At 41.8% G+C, this 18,034-nt stretch overlaps 1 protein-coding gene across 1 annotated transcript; it reads right to left on the bottom strand.

Moving 5' to 3' along the window:
- Positions 1–14,401: 14,401 nt before the first annotated feature.
- Positions 14,402–17,805, bottom strand: LOC122440890 (transmembrane emp24 domain-containing protein 9-like; the record flags this gene model as incomplete). Its single annotated transcript, XM_043467569.1, has 5 exons — positions 14,402–15,747; positions 15,878–16,024; positions 16,580–16,705; positions 17,063–17,163; positions 17,544–17,805. Coding segments are annotated over 5 exons (786 nt in total), but the record flags the coding sequence as incomplete, so codon positions are not given.
- Positions 17,806–18,034: the final 229 nt, after the last annotated feature.

The raw sequence follows: 18,034 nt of genomic DNA, 5'->3' as shown, positions 1-18,034 counted from the left end.
CTAATTAGAACCAGGTTCGACTCTTTATAGCAAGATAACCTCATCAGAGGTCTGGTCAGCATATTGTAACCTGGAGGCATAGGGAATCAATGTGTTCAGTCTGATCCCTCCATTGTGAAGTTACCCATCAATCTCTCAACCAAATGCTTCATCCATCAATTATTCCCTTATTCAGTTACTGCAGTAGGGGTGGCAAGGAGATAACTTTTCTAATTCTTTTTCTAATTCCTTTCTTCCACATTTATTACCTGCAACATTTCTATAGGGAAGGAACTTTCCTTTATCAATGAAAGCTATTTGGTTGTCCTGGAATGCAATTTATTCAGGAAAGATTAGTTTCTTTCCTGATGATTACCAATGCTCAGTAAAGAGGTGATGTCCTTTGTTTCCTGATTCTATTACCATTATTACTCATGTCATTGTGTATTCCAGTATCATAAAAACGTATAGGTTTTTAAAGATTGAGATAAAATTCATATAACATAAAAGTAACCATTTAAAACTTTTAAAAGAATGCAATTCAAAGGTTTTTAGTATATTCACAAAATTGTGCAACCATCATCACTATCTAATTCTAGAACATTTTATTACCTAAAAGCAACCCCACCCATTAAGCTGTTAGTCCTCATGACTCCTCAGCCCCAGCGCCTGGAACCCATCAATCTACTTCCTGTTTCTATGAATTTGCTTATTCTGGACATTTCATATAAATGGAATCATACAATATGTGGCCTTTTGTGTCTGGCTTCTTTCCCTTGGCTTAATGTTTTCAAATTTCATCCATGTGGTAACATGTATCAGTTCTTCATTATTATTCATTCACTACTGACTAATATTACATGGTACAGATATTTCACATTTTGTTTACCCGTTAATCAGGTGATGGATATTTGGGTTGTTTCCTATTATTTTTGGCTATTAGGAATAATTCTGCTATGAACATTGAGGTACAAGTTTCTGTGTGAACATTTCTTTTAAATTGTCTAGAAGTAGAATTTTTGGCCATATGGTAACTCTATGTTACCTTTTTTTTTTCCTCTATGTTACGTTTTTAAGGAGATGTTTTCCACAGCCTCTGCTCTGTTTACATTTTCACCAGCAATGTTGAGGGTTCCAGTTTCTCCACACCTTCATCAATATTTGTTGCTTTACCATTTAAAAAATTATCGCCACTCTGATGAGTGTAAGTGGTATCTCATGTGGTTATGATTTGCATGTCCCTGGGAGAAGGCAATGGCAGCCCACTCCAGTACTCTCGCCTGGAAAATCCCATGGACGGAGGAGCCTGGTAGGCTGCAGTCCATGGGGTCGCTAAGAGTCAGACACGACTGAGTGACTTCACTTTCACTTTCCACTTTCATGCATTGGAGAAGGAAATGGCAACCCACTCCAGTGTTCTTGCCTGGAGAATCCCAGGGATGGGGCAGCCTGGTGGGCTGCCGTCTACGGGGTCGCACAGAGTCGGACACGATTGAAGTGACTTAGCAGCAGCAGCATCAGCAGCAATGCTAATAATATTGGACCTCTTTTCATGTGCTTATTGGCTATTGTATATCTTTGGAGAAATTTCTACTCAGATCCTTTGCTCATTTTAATTTTTATTGAATTGCTTGTTCTTTGTTGTGGAATTGTAAGAATTCTTTATAAGTTCTATCCAGACTAGACTCCAGGCTGTCTTAATGGTATCCTTTGATGTATAAAAGTTAAAAACACCTCCAACCCCACCTATTAAGATATATTGACAGATGACATTGTGTAATATTGTATAAGTTTAAAGTGCAAGTGTGATGATTTGATATATATATATGTTATGAAATGGTAACCATATTACTGTTAATTGACACATCCATCACCTCATATACCTATCATTTGTGTGTGTGTGTGTGTTTGTGTATGGTGAGAACATTTAAGGGTCTATTCTCTTAGCAAATTTCAAGTACACAATATAGTATTGTAAATTATTGTAGCTATGCTATACATTAGATTCCCAGAACTTTTTCTTCTTCTAATTGCAAATTTGTATCATTTGACCAACATGTCAAATCTCCTCATTCCACAATCTCTGGTTACTCTGTTTCAGTAAGTTCAGTGTTTTTTGATTCCACATTTTAGTAAGATCATACAGTATTTGTCTTTCTCTGTATGACTTAATTCACTTAGCATAGTACCTCAAGGTCATCCATGTTGTTGCAAATGACAGAATTCCTTTATTTTTTATGAGTACATAGTATTTGTGTGTCAATCCATCTAGTGTTAGTTGCTCAGGCATGTCCGACTCTTTGTGACCCCATGGACTGTAGCTCACCAGGCTCCTCTGTCCATGGAATTCTCCAGGCAAGAGTACTGGAGTGGGTTGCTGTTTCCTCCTGCAGGGGGATCTTTCCAACCTAGGGATTGAGCCTTGGTCTCCAACGTTGCAGGCAGACTCTTTACTGACTGAGCCACCAGCGTCAGTCCTTATCACCTTCTTTATCCATTCATCTGGAGACTGACCTTTAAGATTGTTTCCATGTGTTTGATTTTGTGAATAATGCTGCAGTGTACATGGAGGGTGTGTGTGTGGATATCTTTTCAAGATGGTAATTCTATTCCCTTTAAATATGTATCCAAAGGTGGAATTGCTGGATCATATGGTATTTCTATTTTTAATTTTTTGAGGAACCTCAATATTCTTTCGAATAGTGACTGTACCAGTTTACATTCCTACCAACAGTGCATAAGGATCCTTTTTCTCCACATCCTCTCCAGCACTTGTTATCTTTTATCTTTTTAATTGTAGTCATTCTAACAGGTGTGAGGTAATATCTCATCATGGTTTTGATTTTCATTTCTGTGATAATTAGTGATGTTGAGCATCTTTTCATGTATCTGTTGGCTTCGAAAAATGTCTTTTCAGGTCCTCTGCCTATTTTTAAATCCAATTTTTCTTGAGTTGTTTGAATTTATTATATATTTTTATATTAATTCCTTATCAGATGCATGACTTACAAATACTTTCTCCCATTCCATGAATTGCTTTTTCATTTTGTTGATTGATTCTTTTGCTGTGCAGGAGATTTTTAGTTTTATGTACTCCTACTTATTCATTTTTGTTTCTATTGCGTATGCTTTTGAAGTGATATTAAAAAAAAAAAACGTTAAGACCAATGTCAAGAACTTTTTCCTTCTAGGAGTGTTACAGTTTCAGGTCTTATGTTTAAATCTTTAGTCCATTTCAAGTTAATTTTTCTGAATGGTATAAAGCAGTGTTGCAATTTCATTCTTCTGCTTGTGACTGTCCAGTTTTTCTATCACTATTTATTGAAAAGACAGCTTTTTTCCCACTGAGTATTCCTGGCTCTCTTGTCAAATATTAGATGAATGTATATGTGTGGGTGTGTTTCTGAGTTATGTTCCACTGGTCTATGAGAGTATCATACTGTTTTGATTACTATAGCTTTGTAGTTATAGTTTAAAACCAGGATGTGTGGTGCCTCTAGCTTTGTCCTTCTTTCTCAGAATTGCTTAGATTATTCAGTCTTTTGTAGTTCTATACAAATTTCAGGATTTTTTTCCCCATTTCTGTGATGTCTTTGGAATTTTGATAGATGTTGTATTGAATCTATAAATGGCTTTGGGTAGTATGAAAATTTTAACAAAATTAATTTTTCTGATCCATGAAATTGGGGAAGTTTTCCATTTATTTGTGTCTTCTTCAATTTCTTTCATCAGTCTTATAATTTTTGGCATACAGATATTTTACCTTCTTGGTTAAATTTACTCCTAAATATTTTATTTTATTGTGAATGGGATTGTTTTCTTTATTTCTTTTTCGATATTTCACTTAGTGTATAGAAAGACAACTGATTTCTGTATGTGAACTTTGTATCCTGCAGTTGTACTAAATCATCAGTTAGTTCTAACAGTTTGTATGCATGTGTGTGAAATCTTTAGCATATATATATATATGATTATATCAGGGCTTCTCTCATGGTTCAGATGGTAAAGAATTTGCCTCCAATGCAGGAGACCTGGTTTCGATCCCTGGGTTCGATCCCTGGTTTGGATCCCCAGACCTTGACTGAGCAATGAGCATGCATGCACGCATGATCATATCATTTGCAAACAAAGGTGATTTTACTCCTTCCTTTTCAGTGTGGACGCCTTTTCTTTTTCTTGCCTGATTGCTCTGGCTAAGACTTCCAGTACTATGTTGAACAAGAGTAGTGAGAGGGGCGTGTGTGTGTACTGTCGCTCAGTCATGTCCTACTCTTTGTGACCCTATGGACTGTAGCCTGCCAGGCTCCTCTGTTCATGGGATTCTCCAAGCAAGAATACTGGAGTGGGTTGCCATTTCCTTTTCCAAGTGAGTGGGGAACCCTTGTCTTATTCCTGATCTTAGAGGAAAAGCTTTCAGCCTGTGACCACTGAGTGTGATGTTGACCCTGGGCTTCTCCTATAGAGACTTTATTATGTTGAGATATGCTCCTTCTATACCCAATTTATTGAGAATTTTTTTAATTGAGAGTTTTTATCATGAAATAATGTTATATTTTGTAAAATTTTTCTGCATCTATTGAGGTAATCATATGATTTTTACCTTTCATCCTATTAACGTGGTGTATCATATTTGTTGATTTACATATGATGAACCATCCTTGCATCCTCCACTTGAACTTGATGCATGATCCTTTTAATGAGCTGTTGAATTCAATTTTTTAATATTTTTGGGGGGAATTTTGCATCTATATTCATGAAGGATACTGGTTTCTTGTAGTGTCCTTATCTGGCTTTGGTATGAGGGTAATGCTGGCCTCGTAAATTGAATTTGGAAGTGTTCCCTCCTCTTCGTTTTCAATTTATTGGAAGAATTTGGAAGGATTGATATCAACTCTTCCCTAAATGTTTGGTAGAATTTGCCAGGGAAACCATCTGGTCCTGAGCTTTACTTTGTTAGGAGAATTTTGATTCTGATTCACTCTCCTTACTTGTTATCATTCTGTTCAGATTTTCTACTTTCATAAGATTCTATCTTGGTAGGCTGTATGTTTCTTGGTGTTTAATCATTTCTTCTAGATTGTCCAATTTTTCCATGTAAATGTTCATAGTAGCCTCCTCGATCCTCTGTATTTCTGTGGTATTAGTTGTAATGTCTCTTCTTTCATTATATTACTGATTTCATCTATTTTTATCTTCTCTTCTTAGTTTAGCGAAAGCTTTGTTAATTTTATTCATCTTTTAAAAACAAACAGCTCTTAGTTTTGTTGATCTTTTTATTGTTCTGGTCTCTATTTCATCTCTGATCTCTGTTATTTTCTAACTTCTGCTAACTTTGGGCTTAGTCTTTTCTTTTTCCAGATCCTTGAGGTGTAAAGTTAGGCAGTTTATTTGAGATTTTTCTTTTTTTAAATATAGGTGTTTGTCACTATAGACCTCCCTCCTAGAAATGCTTTTGTTGATTCTATAAATTTCAGTATACTGTTTTTCCATTTTTGTTTATTTCAAGATTTTTTTTTACAACTTCCCTTTTGGTTTCTTTTTTTAATTATTTTTAATTTTTTTGTTTTCTTCTTTAACTCATTGGTTGTTCAGGAGTGTGTTGTTTCACTTTTACATATCTGTTAATTTTCCAGCTTTCCTCCTATTATTGATTTCTAGTTTCATTCCATTGTAAGCTTCAAGGAAAAAGATACTTGGTGTTATTTCAATTTTTTTTATATCACTAAGACTTGTTTTGTGGCCTACCCTGATCTATCTTGAAGAAGGTTCCATGTGCACTTGAGAAGAATGTGTACTCTTTTCTGTTGGGTAGAATGTTCTATATATGTCTCTTAGGTTCATATGGTATAAAGTGTAGTTCAAGTCCGATATTTCCTTGTTGATTTTCTGTCTAGATGATCTATCCATCATTGAAAGTAGGATATTGAAGTCCCCTACTTTTATTGTACTGTTGTCTATCTGTCCCTTCAGACCTATCAGTGGTTGCTGAATATATTTAGGTGCTTCAGTGATGGATGCATATACATTTATTGTTGTTATATGTTCTTGATGAATTGACACCATCACCATTATATAATGACTTTCTTCATCTTTTGTTATAGCTTTTGTTTTAAAGTATATTTTGTATTATATAAGTATACCTACTTCTGCTCTTTTCATTTCCACTTGCAAGGAGTGTCTTTTTCCATTTCTTGCCTTTGAGCCTATGTATGTCCTTAAAGCTGATATGAACCTCCGATAGGCAGCATGTGTTTGAGTCTTGTTCTTTTTATCCATTAGCTGCTCTATGCCTTTTGATTGGAGAATTTAATACTAATGCCATCTTATTGTTTTCTAAATGTTTTGTTGTTCCCTTATTCCTCTATTGCTGCCTTTCTTTGTGAATTAAATTTTTGTACTGATATGCTTTGATTTCCTTATACTTACCTTTCATATATCTACTATAGATTTTGCTTTGTGGTTACCATTAACCTTACATAAAACATCTTATAGATGTTACAGTCTATTTTATGCTGATAATAACTTAAATCACATATAAAAATTCTACTCTATTTTTCTCCCCTCCTTTTATGTTTTTGATGTCATAATTTAAATGTTTTAATACTACATATTCATTAATAAGTTATTATAGCTACAGTTATTTTAATATTTTGTCCTTTAACCTGTATAGTAAAGTGGTTACTATATCACCATATTACAGTATTAGAGTATTCTGAATTTGACTATGTACTTAAAAAATTTTTGGCTGCACTGTGCACCATGTGGGAGTTTAGTTCCCCAACCAGAGATCAGAACCACACCCCCTGCATTGGAAGAGCAGAGTCTTAACCACTGGACCACCAGGGAGATCCCATGGCTATATACTTGTCTTTATCAGTATGTTGTATATGTTCATGTTGCTAATTAGTGTCCTTTCATTTTACTTGAAGAATTCATCTCAGCATTTCTTGCAAGACAGGTCTAGTGGTGATAAACTCCCTCAGCTTTGTCTGGGAAGGTCTTTACCTCTTCTTCATCTCTGAAGGACAACTTTGCCATATTGAGTATTCTCATTTGGCAGTTTCATCCTTCCAGCCCTTTGAAAATATCACCTCCCTCTCTCCTGACCTGCTACGTTTCTACTGAGAAATCCTTTGAGAGTCTTATGAGGATTCCTTTATAAGTTACAAGATTTTTTTTTGCACCTTATAATATTTTTCGTCTTAAAAAAATTGACTTTTGACAATTTTACTATAATATGTCCTAGAGAAGATCTCATTAAATTGTTTGGTAACCTATGAGCTTCATGAACCTGTATAGCTAAATCTCTCTCCAGATTTAGGAAGTTCTTAGCCATTATTTTTTTTAAGTAAGTTTTCTGCTCTGCCCCCACCTTCTTATTCTGAGATTTCAATAATTTTCAGGTTGTTTCTTTTTATATTGTCCCATGGATGACACATGCTTTCTTTATTCTTTTGTTTTTTTTTTTTTTTTTGTTTCTTCTGACTGGATAATTTCAAAGGTCTTGCCTTCTAATTCCAGATTCTTTCTTCTCGATCCATTCTGATGTTGATACTCTCTACTGCACTTTTCATTTCACTCATTTGTATTCTTTGTATTGAATTTTGGTTTGGTTCTTTTGTATGATTTCTCTTTGTTAAAGTTCTCATTTTGTGCATCATTTTCCTGATTTGTTCAGTTATCTTTCTATGTTTTCTTGCAGCTCATTGAGCTTCCTTAAAACAACTATTTTGACATCTTTATTGGGTAAATTGTAGGTCTTCATGTCTTTGGTATCAGTTACCAAAAGACTTTGGGATCCTTTGGTGGTATGATATGTCCTTGAATTTTCATATTCCTTGAAGTCTCATGATGCTGTCTTCACCTTTGAAGTAACAGTAACTTCCTCCAGTCTTTATACATTGACTTGAGGAGAGAAATACCTTCTGTCAGCCCTGTTGGGAATTCTGAGGTTTCCTCAGACCTACTATGGATATGCCTAGTCCATAGGGAACATTCCTTGTTCCCTCTTGTGGCAGAAATCTTAAGGCATCCTGCAAGGCACCAGACCAGAGGCTGACAGACTCCCTTTTGCTTTCTGAAGGGTAGAGCTAAAGCTCAAGTTTGTGATCTCTCCCTGGCCAGCATATTTAGCCAAGCTTTCTACACATGCCCACCATTTTCTGCCTGAGCTTATTCTCATCACCATCAGGAGTGCATGCAGGGAGGTAAGACACAGGGTGGAGGTGTGTAGATGAGGCGCATGGAGCATTGGCAGTACCTGTAAGTCATTTGGAGGGAGTGTGTCCTCAGCAGCTGTGGGCAGACTTCTAAATGGAGTTTGTGACATTCAGCAGGATCCACGTCCCTTTAATGTCCTCTGCTCTGCTCTCTCCCAGCCTCTTTCCACCCCCAGTCATGTAGCTCACAACTCAGTACTCTGGATGGAACAAGAGAGAAATGGCTTCTTTGGCATGATCCCACAGAGCTGGGGAAGTTAGGTGCTCATTCACACACTCTAACTTTACCCTGCAGGAGAAATCACTGGCCAAGAAAATGATTCCTTGGCACTGAGGTATGTCAGTTTGGAGGACAAGTGATGCAGGTACAGTCAAACTGTTCCTCTTAGCCTCTCCAGTGTGTTCAAATGTATATTTTTATGCTCCAACTATGTGCTGGAATTTCTCTTCTGGAAACCTGGACTTCCACAAAACCTCTCATATCTATGAGTGCTTGTCTAAGACAGTGTTCTTCAGGGAGAGAGGTCCACTCCTTCCTCATCATCTTTATCGTGCTTCCTGGATATGCACAACTGTCATTTTCTCACATTTATGTCAAGTCAAGTGTTACAAAACAGCTCCAAGCTCCTTCATCCAACCAGTTTGCCTATCCAATATATCCCAAAATTTATATTACAGAAAATGTGATACTGTTACTGTTGTCAAATAACTTGGAAGAAATTAACCAAAAAAAGATAAACAATATATTTTCAGGTCACCCATCTGCAGCCTCTGATAACAGCCTACTTCTAGCTGTCTAACTTGTAGTAAGTATATTCCCCCTTCATGGATCACTGCCTTGTTGTGGCAAAGGGGCTTGCATAACTCAGTGAAGCTATGAGCCATGCCGTGTAGGGCCACCCAAGACAGACAGGTCATAGTGGAGAGCTCTGACAGAATGTGATCCACTGGAGAAGGGAATGGCAAACCACTCCTGTATATTTGCCGTGAAAACCCCATGAACGGCAGAAAAAGGCAAAAAGATATGACACTGAAAGATGAGCCCCCAAGGTTTGAGGGTGTCCAATATGTAATGGGGAAGAGCAGAGGACAACCACTAATAGTTCCAAAAAGAATGAAGCAGCTAGGCCAAAAAGGAAATGACGCTCAGTTGTGGGTGTCTGGTGATGAAAGAAAAACTGAATGCTGAAAAGAACAGTATTGCATAGGAACCTGGAATGTTAGGTCCACAAATCAAGGTAAATTGGATGTGGTCAAGCAGGAAATGGCAAGAGTAAACACTGACATCTTAGGAATCAGTGAATTAAAATGGATGGGAATGGGTGAATTTAATTCAGATAACCATTATATCTACTACTGTGGACAAGAATCATGTAGAAGAAATGGAATAGCTCTCATAATCAATAAAAGAGTCAGAAATGCAGTACTTGGGTACAACATCAAAAATGACAGAATGATTTCTGTTCATTTCCAAGGCAAACCACTCAACATCACAGTAATCCAAGTCTATGCCCCAATCACCAAGGCTGAAGAAGCTGAAGTTGATTAGTTCCATGAAGACCTACAAGACCTCCCAGAACTAACACCAAAAAAAGATACCCTATTCATCAATGGGATTGGAATACAAAAATAGGAAGTTAAGAGATACTTGGAGTAACAGGCAAATTTGGCCTTGGAGTACAAAATGAAGCAGGGCAAAGGCTAACAGAATTCTGCCAAGAGAATGCACTGGTCATAGCATAACACCACTTTTCAACAACACAAGAGATGACTTTACACATGGACATCACCAAAATCAGGTTGATTATATTCTTTGTAGCTGAAGATGGGGAAGTTGTATACAGTCAGCAAAAACAAGATCTGGAGTTGACTGTGGCTCAGATCATGAGTTCCTTATAGCAGAATTCAGGCTTAAACTAACAAAAGTGGGGAAAACCATTAGGCCAGTCAGGTATGACTTAAATTAAATCCCCTATGAATATACAGTGGAGGCAACAAATAGATTCAAGGGATTAGATCTAGTACACAGAGTGCCTGAAGAACAATGACAGAAGTTCGTAATATTTATTGTACAGGAGGCAGTGAACAAAATCATCCCAAAGGAAAAGAAATGCAAAAGTGGTTGTCTGAGGAGGCTTTAGAAATAGCTGAGGAAAGGAGAAGTGTAAAGCAAAGGAAAAAGGGAAAGGTACACTCAACTAAATTCAGAGTTCCAGAGAATAGCAAGGAGAGATGAGAAGGCCTTCTTCAATGAACAATGCAAAGAAATACAGGAAAACAACAGAAGGGGAAAGACTAGCAATCTCTTCAAAAAAACTGGAAATGTCAAAGGAATATTTCATCCAAAGATGGGCACAATAAAGGACAGAAATGGTAAAGACATAATAGAAGCAGAAGAGCTCAAGAAGAGATGGCAAGAATACACAGAAGAACTATACAACAAAGATCTTAATGACCCAGATAATCATGATGGTATGGTCACTCACCCAGAGCCAGACATCCTGGAATGCGAAGTCAAGTGGGCCTTAGGAAGCACTGCTGCCAATAAAGCTAGTGGAGGAGATGGAATTCCGCAGAGCAATTTCAAATCCTAAAAGATGAAGCTATCAAAGTACTGCACTCAACATGTCAGCAAATTTGGAAAATCCAGCCAGTGGCCACAGGACTGGAAAAGGTCAATCTTCATCCCAATTCCCAAGAAAGGCAGTATTAAAGAATGTTCAAACTACTGTAAAATTGCACTCATCTCCCATGCTAGTCAGAGAAGGCAACAGCACCCCACTCCAGTACTCTTGCCTGGAAAATTCCATGGGCGGAGGAACCTGGTGGACTGCAGTCCATGGGGTTGCTACAAGTCAGACACGACTGAGTGACTTCACTTTCACTTTTCACTTTCATGCATTGGAGGAGGAAATGGCAACCCACTCCACTATTCTTGCCTGGAGTATCCCAGGGACGGGGGAGCCTGGTGGGTTGCCGTCTATGGGGTTGCACAGAGTCAGACACAACTGAAGCAACTTAGCAGCAGCAGCAGCTCATGCTAGTAAGGTTATGCTCAAAAATCCTTCAAGCTAGGCTTCAGAGGTACATGAACTGAGAGCTTCCAGATGTTCAAGCTGGGTTTAGAAAAGGCAGAGGAACCTCAGAGATCAAATTGCCAACATCTGCTGGATCAGAGAAAGCAAGGGAGTTCCAGAAAAATATCTATTTCTGTTTCATTAACTAGCTAAAGCCTTTGACTGTGTGGATCATAACAAACTGTGGAAAACTCTTAAAGAAATGGGAATACCAGACCACTTTTACCTGCATCCTGAGAAACCTGTTTTCAGGTCAAGAAGCAACAATTAGAACCTTATATGGAACCACTGGCTGATTCAAAATTGAGAAAGGAGTACAACAAGGCTGTATAGTGTCACTCTGTTTATTTAACTTAAATGCAGAGTACACCACTCAAGATGTTAGACTGGATGAGTTACAAGCTGGAATCAAGATTGCCGGGAGAAATATCAGCAACCTCAGATATGCAGGTGATACCTCTTTATAGCAGAAAGCAAAGAGGAACTAAAGAGCCTCTTGATGAAGGTGAAAGAGGAGGGTAAAAAAGCCGGCTTAAAACTCAATCTTAAAAAAACTAAGCTCATGGCATCCGGTCCCATCACTTCATAGCAAATAGAAGGGGGAAAGGTGGAAGCATTGACAGATTTCCTCTTCTTGGGCTCTAAAATCACTGTGGATGGTGACTGCAATTAAGAAATTAGAAGACAGTTGCTTCTTGGCAGGAAAGCTATGACAAACCTAGACAGTGTATTAAAAAGCAAAGACATCAGTTTGCCAGCAAAAGTCCATATAGTCAAGGCTATGGTCTTTCCAGTAGTCATGTACGGATGTGAAAGCTGGACCATAAAGAAGGTTGAGCACTGAAGAACTGATGTTTTCGAATTGTGGTGCTGGGGAAGACTCTTGAGAGTCCTTTGGACAGCAAGGACATCAAACCAGTCAATCTTAAAGGAAATCAACCCTGAATACTCATTGGAAGGACTGATGCTGAAGCTCCAATATTTTTGCCGCCTGATGCAAACAGCTGACTCATTGGAAAAGACCCTGATGCTGGGAAAGATTGAGGACAGGAGGAGAAGGGAGCAACAGAGGATGAGATGGTTGGATGACATCACCAACTCAATGGACATGAATTTGAGCAAACTTTAGGAGATGGTGAGGGATAGGGTAGCCTGGTGTACTACAGTCCACTGCGTCACAAAGAGTTGGACAAGACTTGGTGACTGAACAGAAAAATATATTCACTTTCATCTGTTGTTTGATCTAACTTTCTTCCTGTTTTCACCATGCTACACTTTTCTTCCCAATTCCTTTCTTTTTCAAAGTCTCTGTCTTACAGTGTTATGTAATAATGGGTATTGGATTATATGTTAAATTACATTGAAATTCTTTGTACATTTGCATCTTTATAGGCTTCATTGCCCCAAGCTGAAATTCCTTCCCTATTCTTCCCATGTTCAAACCATTTATCTTTCAATGTTTTCCTATGTACTGTTTCCATTATAAAGATCTTGGCATCCCTCTTCCTATTCATCCATCCATCCACCCAGGTCTCACCCCATACTGAATTCTGAGAGCTCTGTGTACCCCATTTGTTAGATCACCTGGAATCTTATCATATGTGCATGTCTTGCTCTCTTTTGTGGGTTAAATGGTGACTCCACAGAAGACATGCCTATGTCCTAATCCCTGGACCCTGTGAATATGAGCTTATATGGAAAAAAATTCTTTGCTGATATAATTAATTCAAGGACCTTGAAAAGAGATCATCCTGGATTACCTTGGTAGGTCCTAAATCAAATGACAAATGTCCTTAGAAGACACAGAAGAGGAGACACAAGAGGAGGAGACGAAGGCACATACAAGCTAAGGAATGCCTAGAGCCACCTGTAGCTGGAAAAGGATGAAGGAGTCTCTTCTAGAGCCTTTGGAAGGAGTGTAGCCCTGCTGACACCTTGATTCTGTACTTCTGGCCTCTGGAACTGTGAGACAATAGACTTTTGTTGTTGGTGGTAATTTGTTAAGGCAGCCACAAGAAACTAGAAATTCGAATGACCAGCTCTTACCTCTTTGTATGGGATCTTTCCTCTACTTGGAGAAAAGTAGCGAGAACAGAGAAGCCAAAACAGAAAAAAAAACAAAACACCAAGAACTGAGTTGAATTCGCCCCATTTCAGAATGACCCATCCCTTACTAGCTGGCTCTCTTCTGTAAATCAGGGACATGTGCCATTTCCTCCAGAGACTGACTGTGAAGTTTCCACGTGGGAATGGATAGGGGGGTTGACACGAAGAAACCCCCTTCTACTGTGTGTGCAGCTCTTCCATGTACTCACTCACTGTTGCTGTTTTGTGACTTGTTTCTCTATCGAAGTGACAGGATAAGGTCTCTCCTATGTGGGGAGAGGACAGAGTCCCTCTGAAAAGTGTGTGGTCATTCTAGGGTTAATCATGAGGAAGAGGCAAGTCCTAGACATGAAATCATAATTTGGAAAGCAAGCTGCAGGCAGCCTCTCTGGAGTTGGGATTTTGATATAGTGGCCTCCTTTCAGTTTCCCCAAATAGCCATGTTCTTTTTTGTTTTAGGCTTCTGTATTTGCTATTCTTTCTAGCCAGAACATTCTTTCCCCAGCTAATGTCTATCCTGAGTCTGAGTTCTGAAAAGCACCCTTCTGTGACTAACTAGATTAGACCAGGACCCTTGAAATACTGCCCTTAGCCCAACGTCCTCCTCCTCAGAAGCATGTGTCACTGTTACATCTTGTTCAATATCCTGACTCATTTGGTGTTATACTGCATGTTCCATGGGCAAGAATGTGCCCAACTAGGTCACTTTCCTTCCTCTGCAGCAGAGAGTAGAGCACCCTCCCCCTCCCCACCCCCACCAGCTTCAGATGAGGGAAGTGAGCCTAAGGTCACATTCTATGGTTAGAGGTTATTCTCCAGTGGTCCTTGCCCCCAGCCTTCGGTTAAGCCTCATTCATATTTTCTGAGGCCAACTGTGGCTAGACGCACAAGTGAGCAACAACCCTGAGGCTTGCAGTCACCCTCAGGATTATCCCAGGGGAGAATGAGTCTCTGTCAGAAGCCAGGGCTGTCACAGCTGCCCCTCCCCATGGAAAGTCTCTCTTATTAATACTCCTGGCCTTGACAACTTGGATGTGAATTTATTGAAATGCTAACCAGTGAATTTCCTTATAACAGAAAATGTCAAATTCACATGAGAGATGACTATAATCCAACAGGGCCGCCAGCATAGAATTTGGTAAAATGTGGATTAGATCAGGCAGAAGCAATGGGGGGCATCTATACCTGTGTACCAGGGCTTCCCAGGTGGTGCCAGTGGTAAAGAACCTGCCTGCCAATGCAGATAGACATAAGAGACATGGGTTCTGTCCCTGGGTCAGAAATATCCCCTGGAGGAGCACATGACAACCCACTCCAGTATTCTTGCCTGGAGAATCCCCATGGACAGAGGAGCCTGGCAGTCTGCAGTCCATAGGGTTGCAAAGAGTTGGACATGACTGAAGCGACTTAGCACGAACACATGCATACCTGTGTGCACTTGTGAAGGCTGAGTTACGGGAGATGCTGAATATAATGGAAACAGTGACTTGGAACTTCAGGCATCTCCTGAAAAGACAAGCCAATGGAATCACAGAGAGACAGAGGTCAACTGAAAAAAAGCAGGATCACAGAGGGGCACATCAGATTCCTTGAAGAACCCAGAAGTCCAAGTAATTGGAATAAGGTAGCACATGAGCCTGAATAGAGCCCAGAGAGAGAAGGTGCAATGGGCACACAATTACCACCAGCACTCAGGTTACCCAAAAGAGGGGTCCAAGTTGGACTTTTCTAGAAAAGGTTCCACATGTTGCTAATGCTTCTGGGATAAAAGCATTCTTCACCTCATCCACTTCGGGATCAATCTCCCACCAAAGCCTCACATGTTAAACATCTGATTGGCCTTATAGAATGAATTGTAGCATAGGAGGCAATAAATGTTTAGCTCAGAAAATTGGGCAGTTATAATTTATATTCACTCCTATTTCTCCATCTTGGGATAGTTCACTCATTCTAATTAACATGGGGGTAGGGATAACACTCACCACCCTCTTGCTCCTCCCACCCATGCCATCTCCAGCTGGAAACTCATTCTCTCCCAAATCCCAACTAAGAAAACCAGTTGAACGAGGTCCTCTCTCCCCCTGCCAGTTAACTAGGAAATCCCTCAGGGTTGGGAAGGATGGGAGAAGTCAGGAGACAGACCAGGCCAGACCACTTCCCATCATTCAGCAGCAGGGGATTGACTGGAGGCCAGGCCTCTGGTCTCTGAGGCTGATCTACACCAATTTCTTGGCTTTAAAGAAGCTCTTGAGGTGCTGCATCTGCCAGATGCTGGTGGCCACAAGGATGAGGGTCTGCAGGATGGACCACCACAGCACCCTCTGATTGGTGCTCTCACTGGTCTGCCGGAAGCGCTCCTCTCGCCACTGTGGGAAGGGGAGAAGGAGGAAGGCATGTGGCTAGAACGGAACTGACCTCCAGGGGAAAAGCTGAAAGAGCCACTCCCTGGCAGGGTACACGTCTGCTGTCCCAACTGGGCCCAGCCCAGCCCCTCACCCTCTGGTATTCCTGTTCCTTCTGGATCTTCTCAACCTGCTCCACCAGCTGCTGTATCCGCAGATGCAGCAGGGTCAGCTTGTCATTGGCCTCAAGTTCCATATAATCACTGGTGTGTTCACCCAACTGCATGTCCAAGTGAATGGCCTGGGGAGCAGAGGAGTCAAGGGTTGGAGGTCAGGGAGCACCTGCAGGAAACCCAGCTTCCACACACTAGTCTGGGCCTGACTGAACTGAGCAGTTCATTTCCTCACACTCAGTAATGTGGGAACAGCCCTGCTCCAGGTGCCAGAATCCCAAATCAAGGCCCTGCTTGCATGGACTTCCAAGTCCAAAAGACAGACGGGACAGAACAAAATGTGCAGAGAAACCAAGGTGTGACTCAGTGTTTGAGACAGCCAGCTTCTAGGAGATCTGTGTCAGTGGGAGGTGGTAACGAAGAGCCTGGGAGCATTCAACTGCCAGACAGCTCTGAATCTCACATTAGAAGCTTGGGCTTCATTCTAGAGATGACAGGGGGCCTAAGGATGGTTTTAAGTCCAAGTGACTCCCTCCTGGGTCCCCTCTCATTCTTCAGGACCTGTTCTCTGTAGGCTTACTTCATGGAAAGCCCAGCCCTCATCAAGAGGCACCACCTGCAGAACACTTCTCACCCCAGGGATTGAGACATTGAGGACTGGTGACGTTCCCCTCCATACTCACCAGTTTACCATCATAGAAGAGGGCGAACCGGATGGACTTGAGGTGAAGGCAGACCTGGTGCTCTCCTGGAGACTGGGAGGTGAAGGTGAAGCTGCCCCGAGGGCCATATTGGCGGGCCAGCAGATTCTAGCAGAAACAGCTTCTGGTGAGCACAGAGAAATGGACCAGAAACCTGCTTCTAAGAGAGGAACTCTGGGGGTATCCCAGGTTCTGACCCCCACTGGCCAGACCAGGAAGGAGGGTGTGAGAGAAATTGGCATCCATCCAGGTTCGAAAATCTCAGATCCCAGCACTGCCAAAACACAGTACTCTACAGTTTGCAAAGAGCGTGGCCTTCCTTGATCCCTCCTGCCTGTGAGGAGATGGTCCGTCGTCTAAGAAAAGGAGGGCTAGGGAGGACTAGGCATTGATGCTCGAGACTGCGGATCTGGGCAGGGGTCGGGTGACGGGGGCGGGGCTGCAGGGAGTCAAGGCCTGCCTCACCTTGTTCTCAGGGTCCTTCACAAACACGAACAAATTGATCCACTGTGGGGAGGGCTGGTACTTTTCCATAGCAGGGTCGTATAGCTCGGTCTTGTAGTTACCTAATGGAGAAGCAGCCTGGATGCATCTCCATCCACAGTCATGACCAAGAGCCCACCACGGACTTTTGGTCACAGGGGTGGTGGTGGGTGGAGGAACAGGAAGATTTGGTCTGGTTGTGGGGTCTGACCACAGCCCTCTGCCTCTCTCTTCCCCTCTCCAGCCCTGCTTTTCCGCTCTTATCCGGATCCGGATCACTCTTGCCTCCTCCGTGTTCCCAACCCCTGCACAGGCAATGGAGAGGGTGCTTTGACCACACAGCCGTCCACCTGTTTCCCACCCGTGCCCTCCCCGGGGCTGATCCCGCGGGCCCCATCTCCCACTCCCTCTCAGGGCTCCGGATGTGGGTAGGGCAGGGCCGGGACTGGCGGGGCGCGCGCACCTATGACCACGGTGCCATCAGGGATCTCCTGAATGAAGCACTTCTCCTCCAGCTCACGGACCTCGAGGTAGAAGGCTCCGCCGCCGCCCGCCAGCGCCAGCAGCTGCCCCAGCAGCAGCGGCAGGGCCAATCCGGCTGCCCTCGCTCGGCCCCATCCCAGCCGGGGACCGGCCCGGGGCCCAGGGCCTCGTGTCCCGCAGGCCCCCGCCACTTTCCCAGGCGAGCCGGAGGGCCTCTGCACCCCGCCTGCGGAGACTGCGAACTAGCGCACAGACTACAAATCCCAGGAGCGCCAGCGCGGCCCCGCCCCAGGCGCGTTCCCGCGAACCCGCGTTGCGGACTGGCCACGCGAGCTCCCAGCCCGCCAGCGAGGCGCTCTAGAACGCTTTCCTTGCCTTACCTCGCTTAATGCTCGCAGAAACCCAAGGAGGCAGGTGCTCTTAGCGCCATCTTGTTGATGTGGTAACTGAGCCTCAGAGAGAGGAAGGAAG

The sequence above is a fragment of the Cervus canadensis genome, chromosome 4 (assembly GCF_019320065.1).
Source record: "Cervus canadensis isolate Bull #8, Minnesota chromosome 4, ASM1932006v1, whole genome shotgun sequence".
Classification (NCBI taxonomy): Eukaryota; Metazoa; Chordata; class Mammalia; order Artiodactyla; family Cervidae; genus Cervus; species Cervus canadensis.
This window is presented reverse-complemented; position numbering and strand designations above follow the sequence as displayed.